Source organism: Neophocaena asiaeorientalis, unplaced genomic scaffold (assembly GCF_003031525.2).
Source record: "Neophocaena asiaeorientalis asiaeorientalis breed wild unplaced genomic scaffold, Neophocaena_asiaeorientalis_V1.1 scaffold90, whole genome shotgun sequence".
NCBI classification, from domain to species: Eukaryota; Metazoa; Chordata; class Mammalia; order Artiodactyla; family Phocoenidae; genus Neophocaena; species Neophocaena asiaeorientalis.
In genome coordinates, this window is record NW_020172445.1 from 683,818 (window position 1) to 706,310 (window position 22,493).

Sequence of the window (22,493 nt, forward strand, 5' to 3'; positions counted from 1 at the left end):
CTGTCTGCCTAAGGCAAAGGGGCCGATGGACCAGTCAGAACCAGGAGAACAGGCAAATGGGGGACATTCCCCCATCTGCCCCAGATGAGAGGAAAACATCCCATCAATGTTGACAAGTAATGATACAAAGGCATGCACTACCACATATTCATGCATTCTGACAGCCCGAACCATTTTTGGAAATTCCCCCCAGGCCCAGGAATGGTGAACTTCACCCATTCTTCCCCACTCAGATTCCCAAAGTTTCAAACCACCTGGGGCACAAGACCTCTCCATGGCCACATTAGAGAATGGGGACAAGAGAGGCCCAACAACAAATAAGGTCAATTTAAATGCAGGTGGCAGGTCACCTAGCAGTTAGGGAGACAATGTTTTGCATGTAATTATTTTTTTAAAAGGCTGTCATGTGCCTGACAATTTCACATACATCCTCTCAATTAATTCTCACAACCACGGAACAGACATTCCTATTCTCATTTTACAGATGAGGAAACTGAGGTTGACAGAGGCTAACTACCATTCCCAAGCTTACATAGACTCCCCTGATCTTCCCCACCCCCATTCCTATCCAAACCTCCCAGTTCTCAGATAGGCCCATGGAAAAGTGGGCTTGCATCAGCACTGCTGGCTTTCCGTTCCAGCTCCTCACGTACCTCAGTGATACCTGGGTCCTGTGTTAGAGGTCCCACCACCTTACCCCTGCTAAATAGGAACTGCTCTGATCCATGGAGAGTATCAGTATCCAAGGGCCTCCACAGTGACACCTCTAGCCTCCAAAAATAGAACTTTTACGAGAACCTCAAATGCTATTACAAAATTTGGGGGCTCATCCTCCAGTCCACGTCTACCTACTTCTACCCATGTTGCACTCTCTCCTTCAGCCAGACTCTCTCCTTACTGATGCCAGATATACACATGAGAGAAATGTCCTCCCCTCCTCCTCCTGCCATAGGCAATAGCAACTCCCACTTTCAAGGTCTAGCTCAGTCCCCACTTCCTCTGTAAAACCTTGCTAAAATATATCAGCTAGCTCCTCCCTGAGCTCTCTCTCCCTGAACACTACAACATTCTCACTTCACACACAGCTTAGTACCTTGTGCTGTGGTCATATGGACATATGTCTCAAGAAGGTTCCTCTCTCTCCCTCAGGCATCTGGGTGGTACTTCCCCAAGGAGACCACAAATTCTTAGGGGGAAACAAAAGCATACTGTTTTCTTAAGCTTACTGCCAAGCAAAGATGGGAACTCATCAACCCTGGTTGGAATCAAGATGGTGATGACTTTCGCTTAACTGCCAATCCCCTGGAGCAAGGCAGTTTTCAGCAAGTTGGACATTCCTCCACTCAAATGGAGAGGAGAGCCTAGGGCCAGCCTGTGGATATAAACATGAGTGGCTGAACAGCCTCCATGGCACTTTAAGAGCTTTCATTCAGTACTTTGGCAAATGACACGGGTGCTTACTAGTCAGTCATATAGGGTGCATGGGGGCAGGGGGGTGGGGGAGAAATGAGGCGGTGGGGAGTAAATGATGGCCAAGGGGGAAGGGATAAGACCAAAGGAATGCACACTGCTGGCAGGTCTTCCCGGGGACCTGCCTGCTAATCAGAGTTCACTGTGTGAAGCTAAGCCTAGATCAGCTAACATGAGGATTACCTAATAAATAGCCACCAGTAATACACAGGCCTCTGTGCAATACAGTAAGCATATTTTGAAGTACCTGCCAGGCCCCTTCTTGGGAATTGCTCCCCCTTCCCTATCACGGCTGATAGAGTCCAACAACGGACCCAAGCTGAGCCTATTTGATTATCTCTCCCAAGAATATGGAGTCAGGATACCAAGAGACTGAACCTATCTAACAGCAGCGAAGTCAGGGGCCACAGCAAGTCAAAATCACCTACGAGCCCCTGTAATAGAGGAAGAAAAGCCACAAGAAAGCAGAGGAAGGAAGCAGGACTACAAAAACGAGCAGAAGTGAGAGCGGCTTGTAAGAAGCTGTGCAGCTTGTGAGAAAAAGATTGATGAAGGAGAAAAACAAATACTGTATGCTAACACATATATATGGAACCTTAAAAAAAAAAGGTTCTGAAGAACCTAGGGGCAGGACAGGAATAAAGACAAAGATGTAGAGAATGGACTTGAGGACCTGGGGAGGGGGAAGGGTAAGCTGGGACGAAGTGAGAGAGTTGCATGGGCGTATATACACTACCAAATGTAAAACAGATAGCTAGTGGGAAGCAGCCGCATAGCACAGGGAGATCAGCTCGGTGCTTTGTGACCACCTAGAGGGGTGGGATAGGGAGGGTGGGAGGGAGACGCAAGACGGAGGGGATATGGGGATATATGTATATGTATAGCTGATTCACTTTGTTATACAGCAGAAACTAACACACGATTGTACAGCAATTATACTCCAATAAAGATGTTAAAAAAAAAAAAGGTTGACGAGGAAAGACACAGAAACATACAGAAGACAGAGGCAGAGGCAAGACAGACAAGAGACAAAGACAAGGAGGCAGACACAAAGAGATGGAGACAAGAGCAATAGAAACAGAAAGATGGACATACACACGGAGAAAGAGGCTGTCTCACAATGTCCTGGCTGTGCTTGCTGTGCTTCTGGTTTGTAGCACTGAAATGTGGCTGCAAAATGGGGAGAGAAGCTGACACACTCCTCAGCCCACTGACAGGCACTCCCTCCTCTGGGTTCTGCTCCTTTTCCTTCCCTCCATCCGGGTACAAACTGCCCCCAAGGTTTGGGCCTCTCTGCACACAGTGGGAATTCAATGAGTGAAGGCAGCACCTCAATGGAAGCCCCTGCAGAGCCCCTTCTCAAAGACCAGATGGAAGGATACACAAAAGCCTGGTCACAGCAGCTGCCTCAGGGAGGAAGACTAAAGCTCTGAGAGGGAGGAGACTTTTCCACTGTATACCATTTTATATAGTTTGACTGACTTACCATGCACATACACTTCTTTCTCAATAAAAGTACTTAATTTAAAACACTCTGTAGGACTTCCCTGGTGGTGCAGTGGTTAAGAATCTGCCTGTCAATGCAGGGGACACGGGTTCAAGCCCTGGTCCGGGAAGATCCCACATGCCGCGGAGCAACTAAGCCCGTGGACCACAACTACTGAGCCTGCGCTCTAGAGCCCACGAGCCACAACTACTGAAGTCCACGCGCCTAAGGCCCGTGCTCTGCAGCAAGAGAAGCCACTGCAATGAGAAGCCCGTGCACCACAACGAAGAGTAGCCCCCGCTGGCCGCAACTAGAGAAAAGCCCACGCGCAGCAACAAAGACCCAATGCAGCCAAAAATGAATAAATAAATAAAATAAATTTATAAAACAACAACACTATGTAGCCAGGGAGCAGGACTAGGAGTAGAGTAAGGTGAGTAAGGAGCCCAGGGCACAAAATTTAAGTAGGCACTCACTGTCGGGGGACAACCTGGCAAACCTGAGAGTGAGTGCATCCTTAAATGCTGGCCCCAGGAGCCCTGCTTGCTTCACTGGACTCTCAGCCCTGCCAGAGAACAGAGAGCTCCGAGAACAGTCTACCAAGCAGAAGCCAACTCCCTCGAATGTTTTCCTGATTCTAATTAAGAAACAAAATTTCACCATCTGATCCCCCACCTCCCCACTCCACCCCCCACCCGCCTCCCAGAACTCCCATTCCCATCTAGCAGCAAGGACTACACCAGAGCTCAAATACAAGACAGCCAGGCTGAGCCTGGAGGCCAGGCGCTCAGACTCAACTACCACAATTAAAACATCCACGCCTTCCCTCTTCCTCCAATCTCATTTCCTTGCTGCATGCCTGCACCAATGACTGTGGGACCCATGTGAGGGTCTTCCAGGCTCTCTAGGGGCTCTTTGCTGAGAAATACTCAAACAGCAGATCCAGATCCAATCCCTAAGCAGAAATAAATCCCCAAAGTCTCTCTGTGGCAAAGATGGCTACATATCTTCTAATATCTGTTCTTCCATCTTTCCTTAGTAATAGAAATTTTAGCTGGAGTCTGGCTGCCCAAAATAATGATGACATTTCCCAGCCTCTTTTGCAGGCAGGTATGGCCAAGTAACTAAGTTCTTAACCCAGGGATATAAGCAAAGTGTCGCATAAGTAAGACCTTATAGGAGTATCTTTGAAGGGTGAGAGGTGTCTTTCTTTGTCCTTCCTGTCAGCTACAAGGTAGACATGACTGGAGCTTGAGTAGCCATCCTGGACCAGCCAGAAGTCACATGCTGAGGATGGCAGAGCAGTAAAACAGAAGGAAGGAACCTGAAGAATTATGAAGTCATCCTACTAGCCCCACGCTGCCTACTTCTAACACGTGAGAAATAAATTTCAACATGCTTGAGCCATGCTCCTTTTGGTTTTCAGTTGTTTGACACCCAGACTAATCCTGAGTAATACATGTGCCCACAGACAAAACTGCAACTCTCATACTCTCCTTCTGATGAGGAGATGGCCTGGCATCTGAAGCTGTAGTTCCAGTTATGCTGACTGTCACAGCTCCCTTCTCCTACAAGCACTGGGAGGAAAAGGAACCTTCCAATTCCTCCCACAAACAGGCCTTCAAGGACAGAGGAGTGCAATCCTTAACAATGACGACAAAGTGGGAAAAGAAAAAGAAGGGGAAAAAAACATCTACAATTCTCTTAGGAGAGAAATGTTCTACAACAGTCTAGGAGAGGTAAACCGTTCCAAGTGGAGATCCTGGAATCAGAAGCTACCTCTTGGCATGTGTATGAATACATAATGTACATGTCTTTTTAAAAAGCCTCGTTTTCAATTCCACAAGTATACATATTTAATCTTATTATCAAAACATTCAACCTATACATAGGGTTAGAATCCAGGGTTTTTGAGCAACTGTGGTCAAGGCCAGTCCTCCTCAGGCCTGTCACTGTCAGAACATAAAAGCTGTCTATCCATAGCAACAACTGACCAAAATAGAGGAGAGTATCCTTCCTACTCGGAACCCTGCCCAGGCATGAGTCCAAGACAGCAAGAGGCAATAGGAAGCCATTCATACATCACACAGTGTTTCCTCACTGCAGTCTCACACTTGACAGTCTCCCTTTCCTTCTTCCTTCCCCTCCTCTTCCCTTCCCTGTCAGCCTTACCAAACAAACCCTCAGGGACAATGGAGTCTCAGCTGTGAGCACACCTCTGCTGATGCCACTGTGTCAGTGCTGAACTGACTTCCACGTCAGTTCATGGCAAATACTCTCCAATGATGTATTTGAGGTTACATAACAGACAGAATCCCACAACGATAAATGCACCAAGACCTAAGCCAGAAACACACGCTTCTGCAGACAAATCAAGTACTCCTACAATGCTGGGCACCTGGGCTACTGAGAATACTGCTGGTCACCTGGTCAGAGAAAGGACCTATGGACCTCAAGAAGTGCCATTTTCCCCTACAGTCCCATAAGTGAATAAGAGCCCCTAAGCATACGGAGTTCAGCGGGCAGCCTGAGGCCCCACCCACCACAGAAGAGTCCCAGATCCCATAATACATAACAGCAGAATGAGTTTCTCAATCTCAGCACAATTGACATTTTGGGCCAGATAAGTCTGTCATGCGGGGCTGTCTTGTGCATTATAGGATGTTCAGCAGCACTCCTGACCTGTACCCACTGGATGCCAGCAACACCCCTTCCCAGCAGTTGCAACAACCAAAAATGTCTCCAAACCTTGCCAAATGTCTCCTGGGGGGGTAACTCATCTCCAGTTGAGAACCACTCTTCTGACATAATGAGTACCTAAGACAATCTGAAATCCAAAAAAAAAATGCTGCTTGGATGTATCTCCCTGCCATGTATAACCTGGGACTGGACTGGAGGGCTGCTGGAAGCCAGGATCTGAAATAGCAATGCCTTCAGGGCCCGAGAAGGTAATATAAATGAGCAAAGGCAAGAATGTCTGGACATAAAACAAGAGGGAGTTGGGGACTGCAGTCAATGGGAGAATATATGCTTCATTTAAAGGAGTAACCACTACTCAAATGCAGCTGATTGTGTGAGGCTGGAATATGGGTCCAAGTTTGCCAGAACTTTTGATTTTTCAAGAGAAAGGGCAAGTCCTGATTTTTAAATGTTGGCAAGTAATTCAAAATTATTTAGAACTCTGTGCAGGCCCAATATATCTGTGGGCCAAGGGTGGCCCGTGGGCCAACAGCTTGCAGCTCTGCCCTAGAGTTAGGTATATGGAGACTGCCTAGGCCCTTTCTTCTAGGATGGAACTTTAATTGTCTAGCTTAGCATGGATATAACTTCTTTAAGCAGTCTCCCAACTAACCTGGACCCCTCTCATGTCTCAGTTTCAAGACTAACATAATTCTCCTACCCAAGCCTCACCCAGCATTCAGTGCAGATCTTTGTTTTTTCCCCTAATTATGACATAGTTGGTTTCTTCCAATTTAGGTCTCTTGAGACCAGGCTGCTCTCAGTGCCACCTCTGTCCAAGGAGGCTCCCTCCAGGACACCCCAGCTTAGCTGGATGATACATCAGCCTGATTCTACACCCTAATTTCCAAGAAGAGGAGTAAACTGAGCCCTAAACCCTAATCTGTTAGGATGGGACAAGGTTTTAATGACTTGGCACCACCTCTGACAAGTTTCCCGCCCTCAGGCCCGCTTTATGGAAATACCTTGGTTTCTGGAATAGGGGGTTTTGGTAATGCAAATACTGAGTAATCTGTGTAAAAGTACATTTGAATGAAAGAAGTTTTTTTTTTTTTCCGATATGCGGGCCTCTCACTGCTGTGGCCTCTCCCGTTGCGGAGCACACGCGCCGGACGCTCAGGCTCAGCGGCCATGGCTCACAGGCCCAGCCGCTCCGCGGCATGTGGGATTTTCCCGGACCAGGGCACGAACCCGTGTCCCCTGCATCGGCAGGCGGACTCTCAACCACTGCGCCACCAGGGAAGCCCGAAAGAAGTTATATGATACCATAACTCTGCATTTCTAAGAGGTGAGGTCTCTCCTCCAATCAAAAGATCAGTTCCTAGTGTGGGGATGGGCTTCCTAAGAAAAAACAATGGGAAAAATCATAAAAGAAAAAAGATTTAACAAACAAAAATCTTCTTTATGTGAAAAATTATGTACAGAGGTGCCCTTTGATTTGGTTACTCTTGGAATTCATCCTAAGGCCATCAAGGGACCAATGCACAGGCACTCACAGGTGCTCAGAAAAGAGTACAAATTCACGAAATCTTCTAGAAAGCAACTGGGTAAAACACGAAGAAACTTAAAACAGTTTAATTCTTTAGACACAGGGATTTCTCTTTTATAATTTTATCCTAATAAAATATGAAGAAACTCTGAAAATGATTTCTACACAGCAGCATTATTTTTAATAATGATATTATAGGGCATTTACTGTATGCCAGGCAGAGAGAAGTATTGTACTTTATTTGTATTGATTCACTTATTCCTCACAACAATCTTTTCAGATAGGTACTATCAATGAAATGAAAGAAAAATGTTGCCTGCCATATCAGTAAACAAAGAATGTTGCAGCCATCAAGCGATCACAAAACCGCTGCTCCACGGAGAGCCCTAAGGGAACTCAGGATTGAAACGGATGCCTGCCACCTAGCAGTCAGCCACCCACTAACTGCAGCCACCCCCAACAGTGCACCCTGAAGAGACTTAGGTTGAGAAACCACAGGACACTGCCCCCAGATAGCTGAGCTACATATCAAAGGAATGATTTCAATGAGCCCTGACTTTTGCATTTTTCCATACATAGAAAAGAGCTAAATTCCTTAATGAGATATCTGGTTTTCTTTAATTAAGAGTAATCTTTTGGGACTTCCCTGGCGGTCCAGTGGGTAAGACTCCAAGCTTCCACTGCAGGGGGCATGGGTTCGATCCCATTTTTTTGGCAGCGAAAAAACAAAAACAAACAAAAAACAGTAATCTTTTAATGTTCCAACTACCTGGTCTTTGTTGCAAAAACTCCTATATATCCCGGCCCCTCCCTTACCTCTTTGCAGCAGTGTCTCAGAGCTATCTGAGATGCTGTGCCCCAGGCTTAAGTCCTCAGTTTTGTCTGCTGAATAAAACATAATTCTCAACTTTTAGGTTGTGCATGTTTTCTTCAGTTCACAGTACAATCACTATTCCCATTTTACAAAATGAGAAAATTAAGGCACCAGTTAACTATCTCCTCCAAGGTCAATAGCTACTCAATGGTAAAGCTGGAATCAAACCCAGTCTGGCATGGGAGCCTATGATCTTCCCCCTCCCCCCACCCACTGGCCATGCCAAGAGGCATACGGGATCCTAGTTCCCCAACCAGGGATTGAACCCACACCCCCTGCAGTGGAAGCTCAGAGTCTTAACCACTGGACCGCCAGGGAAGTCCTTTCTTTTGGAATCCTAACCACTAGGCCACCAGGGAACTCCCAAGGGAGGCTATGATCTTAACCACTATATTACACTGCCTGGAAACTACTTGTGTGTCCCAAACCCTGTTTTCTAAGAATATTTGGTGAAAGGGATTAAATATTAAAATTTTTTAAATGCAGTATACAAACCACAAAGAGTATTATATCAAGGGTACTTTTTTAAAATGATGGATAAGCAGGAAAAAAAACAGCGGAAGGTATTTCACACAAATAGTAACAATAGTTCTCTGGGAGGTAAAATCATGGGTGATTTTAACTTTCTTTTTTCTTTTTTTGCATTTTTCTAATTCTCTGTAGGGTCTATGCATCACCTTTTAATAAAAAAGAAGATATATATATATATATATATTACTTTAAAAAATGTTTCTTTTGGGACTTCCCTGGTGGAGCAGTGGTTAAGAATGCCACAATGCCACAATGAAGTGCCACAATGAAGACCCAACACAGCCAAAAATAAATAAATTAAATAAATAAATTTATTTTAAAAAAATGTTTCTTTTGAAGAACATTTCACAAAAAGGGGGGAAATCCATGATATACTAAGTTTAAAAAGCAGAATATCAAGTTATATGCAAAGTATGATTCCAATTCTATAACAGAAAGAAATGAAGACATAACTGAACTATTAAAAGTACCCATATGTCAGGCTTCCTGGTGGCACAAGGGTTAAGAACACGCCTGCCAATGCAGGGGACACAGGTTCGAGCCCTGGTCCGGGAAGATCCCACATGCCGCGAGCAACTAAGCCCGTGCTACTGAGCCTGTGCTCTACAGCCTGCGAGCCACAACTACCGAAGCCCGTGTGCCTACAACCCGGGCTCACAACAAAGAGAAGCCACTGCAATAAGAAGACTGCGCACCACAACGAGGAGTAGCCCCCCACCCCCACCCCGTCTCCGCAACTAGACAAAAGCCTAGAGAAAAGCCCACACATAACAACAAAGACCCAACGCAGCCAAAAATAAATAAATAAATAAATTTATTTTGGGCTTCCCTGGTGGCGCAGTGGTTGAGAGTCTGCCTGCCGATGCAGGGGACACGGGTTCGTGCCCCGGTCCGGGAAGATCCCACATGCCGCGGAGCGGCTGGGCCCATGAGCCATGGCCACTGAGCCTGTGTGTCCGGAGCCTGTGCTCCGCAACAGGAGAGGCCACAACAGTGAGAGGCCCACGTACCACAAAAAAAATAATAAAATAAAATAAAAAATAAATAAATAAATAATTTTTTTTAAAAAGTACTCCTGAGTTTCACTGGTGGCGCGGTGGTTAAGAATCCACCTGCCAATTCAGGGGACACGGGTTTGAGCCCTGGCCCCAGCAGATCGCACATGCCGCGGAGCAACTAAGCCTGTGCTCCACAACTACCGAAGCCCGCGCGCCGTGCTCCGCAATAAGAGAAGTCACTGCAATGAGAAGCCCACGCACCACAACGAAGACCCAACGCAGCCAAAAATAAAAATAAATAAAATAAATTTATTAAAAAAAAAAAAAGTACTCCTGTCTGGGGACTTCCCTGACAGTCCAGCGATTAAGACTCTGCGCTCCCAATGCAGGGGACGCGGGTTCAGTCACTGCATGACGCGGCCAAAATAAATAAATAAATATTTAAAAAAATAAAAGTACTCATGTCTTAGTGGTAGATTATAGGTGATTTGAGGCTAATTTAAATTTCTCCTGAACGAACATGTTTTATAATCAGAAAATTATTCCCTTTTTTAGAGAGCTCAGTCAGGCTAGAGTCCCCCTGGTGAAACCCTATCAGATATACCGCTGAGTTCCCACTTTCTCTCCTCCCAGGGGTATCTGTGGAAGAGTTCCCTTTTAACATCTGTCTTTAATAAATTCCTTAAAGTCAGGAGTCACAGCATACTGTACAATCCTTTACGGCTAAGTCCAAGGTACTGTCAGTCTATTTTTAACACTGTGGATAAACTACACATACTGCCAACGCTTTGCAAGCAAAGATATGGAAAGAACAGAGTATAATTAAGTGCCTCTGGCAGCACAGTGCTAAGGAACACAGGGAATTCTGGGCCACTTCTCAGCTAAAACACTAGTTTTACTAGACTAAGTTCACAATAATCTTCTCTCCCTTCCAGTGTTTTCACACAGAATTCCTCCTTACAACCTCATAAGAAAAAAAGGAAAATAAAGAGAGATCCACTGGGATCTCAGGTTCTGCCCTCAGAAACCAAATACAGGGTAGAAGCCACCTTCCTCACTGGCCACAGGCAGAGCCTGTTTACAAAGTCAGCTTAAAGAAATCTGAAACACCAGTGGGAAACAGCCATTTTGGTGTGGTGCCTGCTGCTTAGATCAGCCTGTGAAGAGTGGCAGTGGCAGGAAGGAGTGGTCCTACTGTGAGCCTGCAGGACATAAAGCCTTGGGACCCCCCCAGTCTAGAGAAGCCCATTTCCTCACTGATGGCTTTAAACTGGTCTAAGATTAAAAGGTGGAAAGCAAAATAACTTTTTTTTTTTTTTTTCTGAGCAGCAGAATAAACGCCTCAGCACTGAGGGTTTTACCTGGGATAAGTTACAACTAGTGATGTTGACACCAATCAAATTAAGACAAATATAAGACATGCACCAACCTGTCACACAGACTGGGGAACAGAACTCAGGGACACCGAAGAAGGAAAGTGAGGCACCAAAAGCCACAAACAGATTCAGACTCTCCCCATCCCCATCCTTTACCCTTACTTATCTCAGGAACAAATGACTTTGGTGAAATTGCTTCTTCAAAAAGGTAAGATGCCTCTCTCCCCCACAGAAAAAGAAAAGCAAATTGTGCTGTTCAAATATAAATTACCATTAGCGTTATAAAAATAACCCACAGCCCCACGCATACTCCCCCACTAAGCCCTCAGACTTACACATGCAGGCTGCAGCGAGGAGACGGCAGGCCAGGTACGGGGGCTCGCAGGTGGGAAAGGAGGGCTGGATGATGTAGTTGGCAAAGGTGATAGCGATTATGGCCTGACTGGTGGGCTCAACAATTAGCAGGGAGGCCCAGAGGCGGATAAAGGCAATGAAGCCCCCAAAGGCCTCTAGAATATAAGCGTAGCTGGCCCCCGACTTGGTGATGGTGGTCCCCAGTTCTGCATAGCAAAGGGCACCCACAACGGAGAAAAGCCCACCAATGGCCCATATGATCAGCGACAACCCATAGGAGGCAGTGTAGACCAGCACGCCCTTGGGTGAGACAAAGATTCCTGAGCCGATCATGTTGCCCACCACCAGGCTGACCCCATTCAGCAGAGAGATCTCCTTCTTTAGCTGCATAGTTTCTGTGGACCGCTGAGGCAGCATGCTGACATCTTCTTCCTCCCTGGGCCGGCTGGCCTCAGGAATGAGATGGTACGTGGGTGTGGGGCTCTCCAGCTCCCTGGCTTCCATGGCAAATTGTTCCTTCACACCTGTGTTTACTATGGCCTGGCAAAGAATATAAGTATGTCAGTCTAGGGTAGTGGCTGATAAGGCTCTAGTTCAGACCTGCAAGGCAGGCAGATTTCCCTGCCTACCTCTTGTGTAGGGACAGCATGACTCATACACAGACCTAAATACAATGAGCCTGTCTGAGTTCCCACCCCAGGATACAGAGAAATGGAGGCAGGCTGACCTCCACTGCTCCCAGGAAAGACACCAACAGGGCTCAGACACGACATGAGGGTGACTTCTAACAAGAGTCTTGATGCCCAGGGTAGGCTGGCATTAGGTTTATCCATAGCATGGATTCTCCCTGAGGTGTAGGTTTTGCTCTGTTCTTACCAACTTAAAACCTACAAACTTGCCAGAGTCCCAGCACTAGGTTCACAGCACTAGCCAGCCTGATAGGCCTCTCAGTTTCCATACTCACTCACCTCCACCCAAACATAAACAGGGACTTCTGCAGTGTCCAGCCACATGTGGAGAGGTCTGTAGCTACTCTCAGGCCAGCAAAGAACATGAACAGGTGGTCGGAAGGGCCAGGAAGATACTAAGACAAGGGCATATCGCTATTGCAGAGACTAGACCAAGGAGAGAACATCCATGAAAACACACACCCTTGTGTTGCTTTGTCCATTAACACCCACCTCACTCCCACGTTGCTGCTTGCTCATTCAACACCTTTCTTCTTCTAAAGTGCCTAAAAGAGAAGGATAACATAATAAAACCAGATGAAGAAAGAACATTCAAAGGGCACCCTAATGTGGGACTCATCTGCCATTGGCTTATTTGCTTTCCTCCTCAGCCTGCCTCTCACTACCACCTGGGGCTGCAAAGAGATTCCCTCAAAACAGGACCCAGTAATCTTGACACCAAAACAAAGCTATAAGTCTCCTCTTATCCACAGATCTGGCATTGGAAGGCATCCTGTAGGGAGATGGTGTGCACACGTACATACATGCACACTACTTCTTTTGGATCAGCATTGGGCCAGTCCACAAACCTCAAGGAAGTTGGATCCCACACCAACCTATCTATGAAGGACCCAGAATCTGTTGGAGGAAGACAAGCACCTTCCTGACCCTGCACTCAGCAGGACCTTCTCTCTTCCTCAATTTCTGTGCCCTAGGCATTGGGAATTCAGATCCCCAACTCCTACTTCATCTTCTGGAGAAAGGAATCTGGTAAGCCAATTGATTCCCTCCCAGGAGTCAGTCCTTTAAGGTCACAGAGATAACTTCCAGGAATAAGAATGGGATCAGTATGTCATCTTCCCAGAACCTTCTCATCTAGTCAACAACAACGGATGTGCTGGAATCTTGCCTCATGGAGCTCAGAGCAAGTGAACCACAGCCACTCAAGACTGAATAGTTCTCAGGGAAAACTCCAATCTCCACAGGCCCCACTCAAAACTCCTGCCTTACCTGTCCCAGTACCCCTCCAGAGTCTAGACCTGAGCCCAAGTGAAAAAGCTCCTCTGGGGCCATTAATAAGCCTTCCCCTCACTCCCAGAGGAGTTGAGCCAGCCTACTTCTGCTTATTATGAGGCCTGGCTTTAAGGCAGCACCACTTTTCCTTTCACTCCTGGCACCAAGCCATGAAGGTGACTCTATGCAGGCACGTGGGAAAATATGTTTTCATGTGTCTGTCAGGTGAGCTCAGATATGCATGAAAACAAAACTAGGAAACACCTGAAGAGCCTGTCTCACAGAGAGTGAGGTGCAGGGACTTCCCTAGTGGCGCACTGGTTAAGAATCCACCTCCCAATGCAGGGGACACGGGTTCGAGCCCTAGTCTGGGAAGATCCCACATGCCGTGGAGCAACTAAGCCCGTGCACCACAACTACTTAGCCTGCGCTCTAGAGCCCACAAGTCACAACTACTGAGCCCATGTACCACAACTGCTGAAGCCCGTGCACCTAGAGCCCGTGCTCCACAACAAGAGAAGCCACCGCAATGAGAAGCCCACGCAACGCAACAAAGAGTAGCCTCTGCTCGCTGCAACTAGAGAAAGCCCGCGCTCAGCAACAAAGACCCAACGCAGCCAAAAATAAAAAAAAAAAAAAAAAAAGAGTCAGGTGCAGGCTTTTCATCAGTGAGTGCTTCCATGTATATGCTCTATGCACGTTAATAAACTTGATTGTTTTTCTCTTGTTAATCTGTCTTTTGCCAGTCTAATTTACAACGCCCCAGCCAAGGAACCTAAAATGGGTAGAGGGAAAGGGGTCCCCCCCCACCGCACCTTACGTTCCTTTAAAAAACAAAAGTCAGTGCACAGAGACTTGGGTTGCCCTTTTCCACTCAACCCAACATGGAGGCAAGCAGAGAAACCTGGCCCCAGTGGTCACTCCAGCCTCCCCCTATTCATCAGACCCCAGCTGGTGGGGAAGGGGAGGAGGTTACCAGGTATTCAATTTGGACTTCTGATACCAGACTGTGCATTTTCTATCAAACAATTCTGCAACACCCAGCAGATCTGGTGTCTGCTACAATTTAATCAATTCTAACACCACCTACCTGGAAATAGCCACAGATTCCTCAGGTTAAGGGCTCAATCTTACAAAACAGCCCTCCCCACCCAACTTAAGATGCCAAATCGCAAGTCCACGTTTTTCCTGTGCTTCTGACCAACTGGCTATGAATCGGAAGTTCCCACTATCCCCTCCTCGGGTTCAATTAATTTGCTAGAGCTGCCCACAGAACTCAGGAAAACAGTTTACTTACTAGATTACTAGTTCATTATAAAGGATATAACTCAGGAACAGCCAGATGGAAGAGGTGCAGAGGGCAAGGTATGGAGAAGAGGCACGGGAAGCTCTCCAAAACCTGTCCTTTTGGGTTCTTTATGGAGGCTTCATTACAAAGGCATAACTGATCAAATTACTGACCACTGGTGATTAATTCAATCTCCGGACCCTCTCCCCTCCCAGGAGGTCGGACCTGGACTAAAACTTCCAAACCCTCTAATCACAGGGCTGGTTCCCCCAACAAGCAACCCCCATCCTTAGAGGATCTAGATGCTTTCAAAAAAATCACCTCATTAACATAAACTCAGGTGTGTTGAAAGGGGCTGGTTATATGAATAACAAAAGACATCCGTTTAACCTTCACTGATCTGGAGCTATTTCAGGAACTGGGAACAAAACAAATGTTATAACAAAAGATGCCTCTATGGCTCTTATTAGGAAATTATAAGAGCTGTGGGACAGGAACAGTGGACAAAGACCAAATAAATAATCACAATATCACAGGGAGGGAAAAAGAGGTAAACTCACTTCACTGGAAAATTTAAAAATAGTATGAAATGTAATTGCCTTGACTTCTAACTTTCACTTAAGATGTAGAAATCTGGGAAAAGCATCACTCCGACTCCAATGACAAGAAAAAGGCAGATAATCTACAGAATTGTAACTCTTCTTGAAATCATTAGAGAGCTGAGGTTACAGGCCAACCAACCAGACTGAGATTTAAGGAAAAACAGATACCTCCCAGAGAGATGCAAGTTCTGGCTTACCTGTGGCAGAGGGAGAACAATGGAACCACCATACAGGCAGGAAAGAAGAATTCAATTCAGGAACAATTTTTAATGAATTACTAAAGGTCAAGTTTGGGTTAGCAAGAGCCGTAGACACTTAGAGGGTTTTCTCCAGTGAGACCTCAGTGGGTGCTCACAAGAATTACTAGGCCAGAGAAAGCCTCTCAGAAGTGCTGGCCTGGAGAAGGAAAGCAGTCACTGCTCTGGGAAAAATATGAAGGTCTACCTGCTCCCTTCTCTAAAAATCTTAAACACCTGGGGAATGGGGAAACTGTCATTCCCAAGGCAGCTGGGACAGGGTGAAAGAAAAAATAAAACAATCCTCTCTGCCTGAGGGAGGAGCAGGAAATTCTGGTCCAGACAATTAGACAGGGCAGGCTCACCCAGAAAGATCCAACCCCCCCGACCCAGGGAAATAGGGCCTGCCTAAGGCTGAGGCTGAACCAAGACAACAGAGAACCCCTCTACTCCCCACCACCAGGTTAGCAAGCACCCAGCAACAAGGCTGTGGTACACTGTGTGCTGAGGCACAGGTGTACAAAGAAGACCTAATGCTGAGGGTGGAGCATAAACACAGAAAAATCCACCCTCAGGGCAAGGAAACACCAGAGGAATTTGGAGCCACTGGTGCACCTAAGGTAATCATAGCAACAACAAAACCCAAACCCAACTCACCTCCTAACTGACTCAAACTCCCAAATTAACAGGCTAGCAAAAGAAGACGTTGTACCCATTTCCCAGAATAAAGACTATGTACCTCAATCTCTACTTTTCCACATATTACATCTGACAATCAATAACAAATCACAAGCAACATAAAAAAAGCAATAAAAACAACCCACTATCATTAATCATTAATCAATAGGACAAGACTTAGAGATGATCCAGATATTGAAACTATCAGACAGGGAATTTAAAATAACTGTGACTGGGACTTCCCTGGTGGCGTAATGGTTAAGAATCCGCCTGCCAATGCAGGGGACAAGGGTTCGAGCCCTGGTTGTAAAAGATCCCACATGCTGCGCAGCAACTAAGCCTGTGCGCCACAACTACTGAACCTACGCTCTATAGCCCACGAGCTGCAACTACTGAGCCCGTGTGCCACAACTACTGAAGCCTGTGTGCCTAGAGCCTGTGCTCCGCAACAAGAGAAGCCACTGCAATGAGAAGTCCACGCACCACAATGAAGAGTAGCCCCCGCTCGCCACAGCTAGAGAAAGCCCGCACGCAGCGACAAAGACCCAACGCAGCCAAATATAAATAAATTTATTAAAAAAAGAATATACATATATATATTTATATGTGAATCACTTTGCTGTACAGCAGAAATTAATACAACATTGTAAATCAGCTGTACTTCAATAAAATAAATTTAAAAATAAAGAAAATAACTATGATTAATACATTAAAGGCTCTAATGGAAAATTTGGTCAGCATGCAGGAACATATGTGGAATTTCAGCAGAGAAATGAAAACCATACAAGTCAAAATGTGAAAAAATCCAGAACAGAGCATCTAAGAGTTGTAGGACAATATCAAATGGTCTGAGGTAAATATTTAAAAATATACTTTTTTGATTCTATTAATTGCCTTAGAATATAACTAACTGCCTAGCCTAAAGCAAAAATAGTAGCAATGCAGTGTTAATTTATTGCATAGGTAAAAGTAAAGTGTATGAAAACAATAGCACAAAGATAAGAAAGAAGAACTGGGAGTTATACTACTGTAAGGTTCTTATATAATATGTGAAAATTGATGTAATATTATTTAAAGGTAGACTGTGATTAATTAAAGATGTACATTGTGAAACTAGGGCAAACACCAGAAAGTTAAAAACGGTATAAATAATAAGCCAACAGTGGAGATAAAACAGATCATAAAAAATACTCAATCCAAAAGTAGGTAGAAAAAAGAAGCAAAGAACATATGAAATAAGTAGAAAACAGAAAACAACTAGCAAGGTGGAAGATTTTAATCCAACCATATCAATAATAACATGAAATGTAAATGATCTAAACACACCAATTATAAGACAGACATTGTTGGGTTAGATAAAAATGCACAACCCAATATGCAGTCTACAGGAAACCCACTTGAACTATAAAGACATAAGTTACAGGTAAAAAGATGGTGAAAAAACACTAATCAAAACCAAGGGGGAGAGCTTCCCTGGTGGTGCAGTGGTTGAGAGTCCACCTGCCAATGCAGGGGACACGGGTTTGCACCCCGGTCCGGGAGGATCCCACATGCCGCGGAGCGGCTGCGCCCGTGAGCCATGGCCGCTGAGTCTGTACGTCCGGAGCCTGTGCTCCGCAACGGGAGAGGCCACAACAGTGAGAGGCCTGCGTACCGCAAAAAAAAACAAAAACAAAAACAAAGGGGAGTAACTATATTAACATCCGACGAGACTTCAGAATAAGAAGTATTGCTAGGGATAAAAGAGAACATTATATAATGATAAAGAGGTCAATTCAGCAAGAAGAAAATTCTAAAAGTGTATTTCCCCCAACAGCATAGCTTCAAAATACATGAAGCAAAAAGTGATAGATCTGAAAGGAAAAACAGACATCCACGATTATAGTTGGAGACTTCAATACACCTCTCTCAGTCACCAATAGAACAAGTAAACATAAAATCAGCAAGGATCTAGAACACCTGAAAATGGAATGTCCCAACATAGTTCTTGTCTAAAATTATGTGAATTCTGAGGGGAAAAACAAACAAAAAAAGACACCTGCAATAGGGCTTACCTCCATGCAGGAGATGGGGGCAGATCAGGGGAGGGAGACAGCCTTCCAACAGGGAAAAACTGCTTTGGCTCCTCAAGTTTCACAACAGAATACCAACCTTACTATCTACTGAGTTGGTTGCTGTCAGAGCACAGTTAGAAACCCTTCCTCAGGTGCTGCCCGAGGTCTTTAGGATCAATTCCAACCTTCTTATCAGGGCCTTATCACTAGACCCTCTGCTACATATGGTCCCTCCCATGGTCCAGCCACACTGAATTACTTACAGTTTCCAGAACCTGGAGTAGTCCAGGGTTTCCAGAGCCCATCAGAAAAACACATCTTTGCTCATACTGAGTCCTTTGCCTCTAACACCCTTCTCCTCCCACCATTTTCCTCAACATCCTGGCTGACTTCTTTCTCCACACATATCCTTGTGTCCCTGCATGTGTGTGTCTAGTCTCCCTCTCTCGAAAACACAGTCTCTTGGGAATTCCCTGGCGGTCCAGTGGTTAGGATCTGTGCTTCCACTGCAGGGGGCCCAGGTTCGACCCATGGTTGGGGAACTCAGATCCCGCAAGCCCCTCGGCATGGCAAACAAAACAAAACAAAAGTCTCTAAACTCATTGTTGAAGACAGTGTTCATTAAACAATTCCACACACCCTATAAGTAAGTTTCTGCCTTGAGAAACTAGTGTTAAACCCCACTTGTAAGGACATAACACAGCTTTCTAACAGGTTTTCATCATATTTTCCAAGCTCCTGTGCAGCAGATAATAAAGGAATTCACCGGACCACTAAAATTTCCTCATGAAAATTTAACCATGAAACTATCACATGCAATTTTCAGGGAGAAAAACTGTCTCTTTCAAAGTTCAAACAAAGAATATTTTACAAACTGTATTCTAAAACTTTTATAATTGATGACTATGGAAAAAAAAAAAACTTTGTTGAGAAAGACACCAAAATCTTAAATGTGGTGAAAACACAGAAGACTTTTTTCTTTTTTATATTTTGAGTTTTACAAAATTTCTACAATGAAAATGTATTACTTTTTTTATGCTTAAACTTAAATTATGTGACTCTTTACATTTGTCTTTTCACTTAGGACACCAGGAAACTCAATATCAAATTCAGCTCCCAATCACAGTGAACAGATACCCTCACTTTTCAACAGTACTTGATATCTAGTCTTTTCCATGGCTTTGGTTTCCTATTTTTACTTCCTCATTGCAAGTATCTTTAAATATAAACCACCACAATTACTCTTTATTAAGAGATATAATAAATATATAATTTATTTATATAATAATTATAGTGTTACATAACTGTTAATTATGTGTGAGCCATTCTCTTTACTAGCATTGTACTCAAATAACTAACTAAAACGGTTTACAACTCGCAAAGATCCAAGAAAATTAATGAAGAACAGAGCAATAATATCCACCTGTGAGGAAATAAGCAAACATCACACTTTCATAAGCCACCTCATCATAAATGGTCAGGTACGAAGAAGAAAATGAAGTCTCCACAGCCAGGCCTAATTCCACGTGTCTCCAATTAATCTCTGCAACAAAGAGTGAGAGGCAACTTATCAAAAAATGAACCTAGTAAGCAGCAGGACGATATTTCCTTTTGTAAAATCTAATTTTTACATGCCCAGCAGGGGTAGCACTCAATTACTTAGAAGTTCCATCACACCCACAGTGGGGTGTAACTGAACACGTGTCTGAGAACCAGCCTGGTCCTTTCAAGTCATGCATGTCTAGACAACTGCTGTTCCCTCTGTCCCAGGTCCCATGAGCACCACTTGCATCACTTTTGTAGTAATGTATCCACACATTCTGGAGACTACAGCAGGAAGGACAAAGGACAGAAGTCAGGAAATTTCCTGTGTACCAAGAAATGCCAGAGAGATCAGTCACATAACTGCTATTTATTTTTGGTTTGTAATAAAAATATGTCCACAGTCAGACAGGGAAGGAGGCAGACAGGAGAATATCAGGCTTGTGGTTTCCCACAAATTTGTCAGGAAAGGAAAATCAAATATAAGAACTTTTAATGACAATCTGAGACCAAAGTTGGGAAGCAAAAGCCATTAGCACGCAGTGGGACCTCAGCAATGCAGGCAGCCTGGGCCGTTTCCTCAAGGGCCTCCCAACAAGAACAGAGAGTTGAAAATGATCTCAGGAAGCTCTCACAGGCTTTCAGAAGTCTGCTCCTCCCAGATCTTCAAAATCAGGGAGCAGCTCTCAGAGATAAGCACCAGATGGCTGAGCATTCTGCTAGCCCGGTAGTGCTTTTTCTTCCCCATCAAGGGCAGAGACTGAATTCTTTTTACCAAGCACACAGTCCAGTGCACACAAGAGGTACTCAAAAACAAATGTTAAATTAAATATTGATTCCTGCTTATCACTGGCTATAACACAAGTGGTGCCCAGACTGATCACTCAGTGCTCTGTGAAGAATTCTCTTAATGTTTCACAAATATCGCCTTCCATTTACGACATGAGATGATCAAACAGGATGACAGGATGTAAAGACACTAAGAAGAGCCATAGAAGCAGGAGCACACACCGTCCTCCCTCCAATAGGCCAGTCTCCCCGCGGCCCCAGGAAGCTCTGCTCAGGTGCTCACATCCTCAGGCTCGTCCCCCGGGCCTTTACTCATTTTCAGAGTCTCTCCCACGCAGCACAGGTTCTTTCTCAGCACCAGACTCACACTGGAGTATCTCACACGGTCTCTTTCACGTTCACAGGGTCGCACTCAGGGCCACTCTGACCGCGGTCTCTCTCACACTCAGTCTCTCACAATCTCCCTCTCTCAGTCCCTCTCACACTCATGGAGTCACCTCCACACTAGGGTCTCTCTCACACACACACCGAGTCTCCGTCACACTAACAGCGTCACCCTCACACTGCGTCTCGTACACTCAGGGTCACCCTCAGACTGACTCACACACACAGACACACACACACACAGACACACACACACGGCGTCCTCCTCACACGCTCAGTCTTGCACTCCTGGAGTCCCCCTCACGCTCAAGGTCCCGCTCACACGCACGGCGTACCCCTCGGGCACGCGCTCACTCGCAGCGTCTCTCACGTGCCCGCGGCCCGCCTGCCCCGTGCTGGGTTACGGGAACCGCATCCCGCATGCAGCGGCGGCGCAGAGAGTTCGGCCCCAGCAGAATGCGGCCCCAGCCCCGTTCCCGCTGCCCTGCTCCCTCGGCCCGGCTCCCCCGGCCCCGCTCCCACGGCCCGGCTCCCTCGGCGCGCCCGCCCGCGGCCCGTTACCTCGTGGTGGCCCGGCGCCTCCGGGATGCTCGGTTGCGCTGCCACCGCCCCCACCGCGACCGCTCAGGCCCCGCCCCCGCCACGTCATCCGCCGCCGGATCGCGACAGCGCGCGCTGCGTCGGGACAGGGCGCCTGGCTCCGCGCGGGGCTCGCGGGCGGCGGCGCTTCCGGGCCCCAGGGGGCCGCCGCGGCCTCTGGAATTCCGCCGGCCGCGCTCAGGGGTCCGCAGGTGAGGTCCCAGCCCCCGGCGGGCCGCGACCCGGGCCCAGCCCCACTAGCCGACTGATTGGCTGCTCCCCGACCCTGGAGTCTCTCGGGGCCTCCGAGGGACTCAATACGGGGACGCTCCCGCGGGAAACCCTAAGTGCCCCCACACCCGGTTCCTCTGTGGCTCTTGGCCTGGGCCGCAGTCCCGGGGGACCCCATACAGCTCACACGAGGAGCTCTAAACAGCCTCCATACCCCGTTCACAGCCAACCCTCCGCCTGGAGACCCTAGGGAGACAGACCCAGGATTCGTCCTCCGAGTCACAGCTCCGACCACCGTGCATCCTTTAAGGTCCCTGCAGACACATGGACACCGCTGAGCTTCCAGAGCCAACCCCAGGCCTACCTGGGGCCCAGGCTTGAGGACAGTTTTCAGTCCTCATCCTGCCTGACCCCTCTTGGAGCTGCACCCTCCTGTCCTCTTCCTCTCCCTGTGGTTGCTCCTCCTCCATCTCCTTCTAGGGCTCCTTTTCCTCTGGTAGCTCTGGGGCTCCGTCTATGGCCTCCTGATCTCATGGAAAGCTGAGCCCTACCCTTTAGCTTCCTGTCCACACCTCAAGCCATGATTCTCTTCTGGGCTATGCAGTCATTCCCCCCCAGACACGTGTTCACAACTACACATCCTCTGGTTCCAGACTGCCTACACACTAAACCCTGCTCCCCACCATGTAGTGACCCAGCAGGAAATGGGCAGCACCCTGAACCCTTCCTCCTCCTGCTCCCCCAGGCCCTGCATCTCATGGTATTCTTCTCCCCAGCCATAGTAGCCTCCCAATCCCTATCCTGCTCTCTCTAACCCTTCCCCACAGGGTAA

General features: G+C 46.5%; 1 protein-coding gene across 3 annotated transcripts in view; it reads right to left on the reverse strand.

Moving 5' to 3' along the window:
- The window catches only part of SLC7A6 (solute carrier family 7 member 6), a 42,283-nt gene extending 20,055 nt beyond the window's left edge, over positions 1-22,228 (reverse strand). For 2 of the 3 annotated variants that reach the window (XR_003001550.1, XM_024733122.1), the window contains exons 1-4: positions 21,413-21,477; positions 19,560-19,679; positions 12,499-12,551; positions 11,299-11,857 (exon numbers count right to left, since the gene is read on the reverse strand). Coding sequence is in view for 2 of the 3 variants with exons in the window: in XM_024733122.1 (XP_024588890.1) it covers positions 11,299-11,857; positions 12,499-12,525 (586 nt within the window). In the remaining variant the exon portion in view is untranslated. Of the gene's footprint in view, positions 1-11,298; positions 11,858-12,498; positions 12,552-19,559; positions 19,680-21,412; positions 21,478-21,921 lie in introns of those variants that run through there. The other variant, XM_024733131.1, reaches the window with a different exon arrangement.
- Positions 22,229-22,493: the final 265 nt, after the last annotated feature.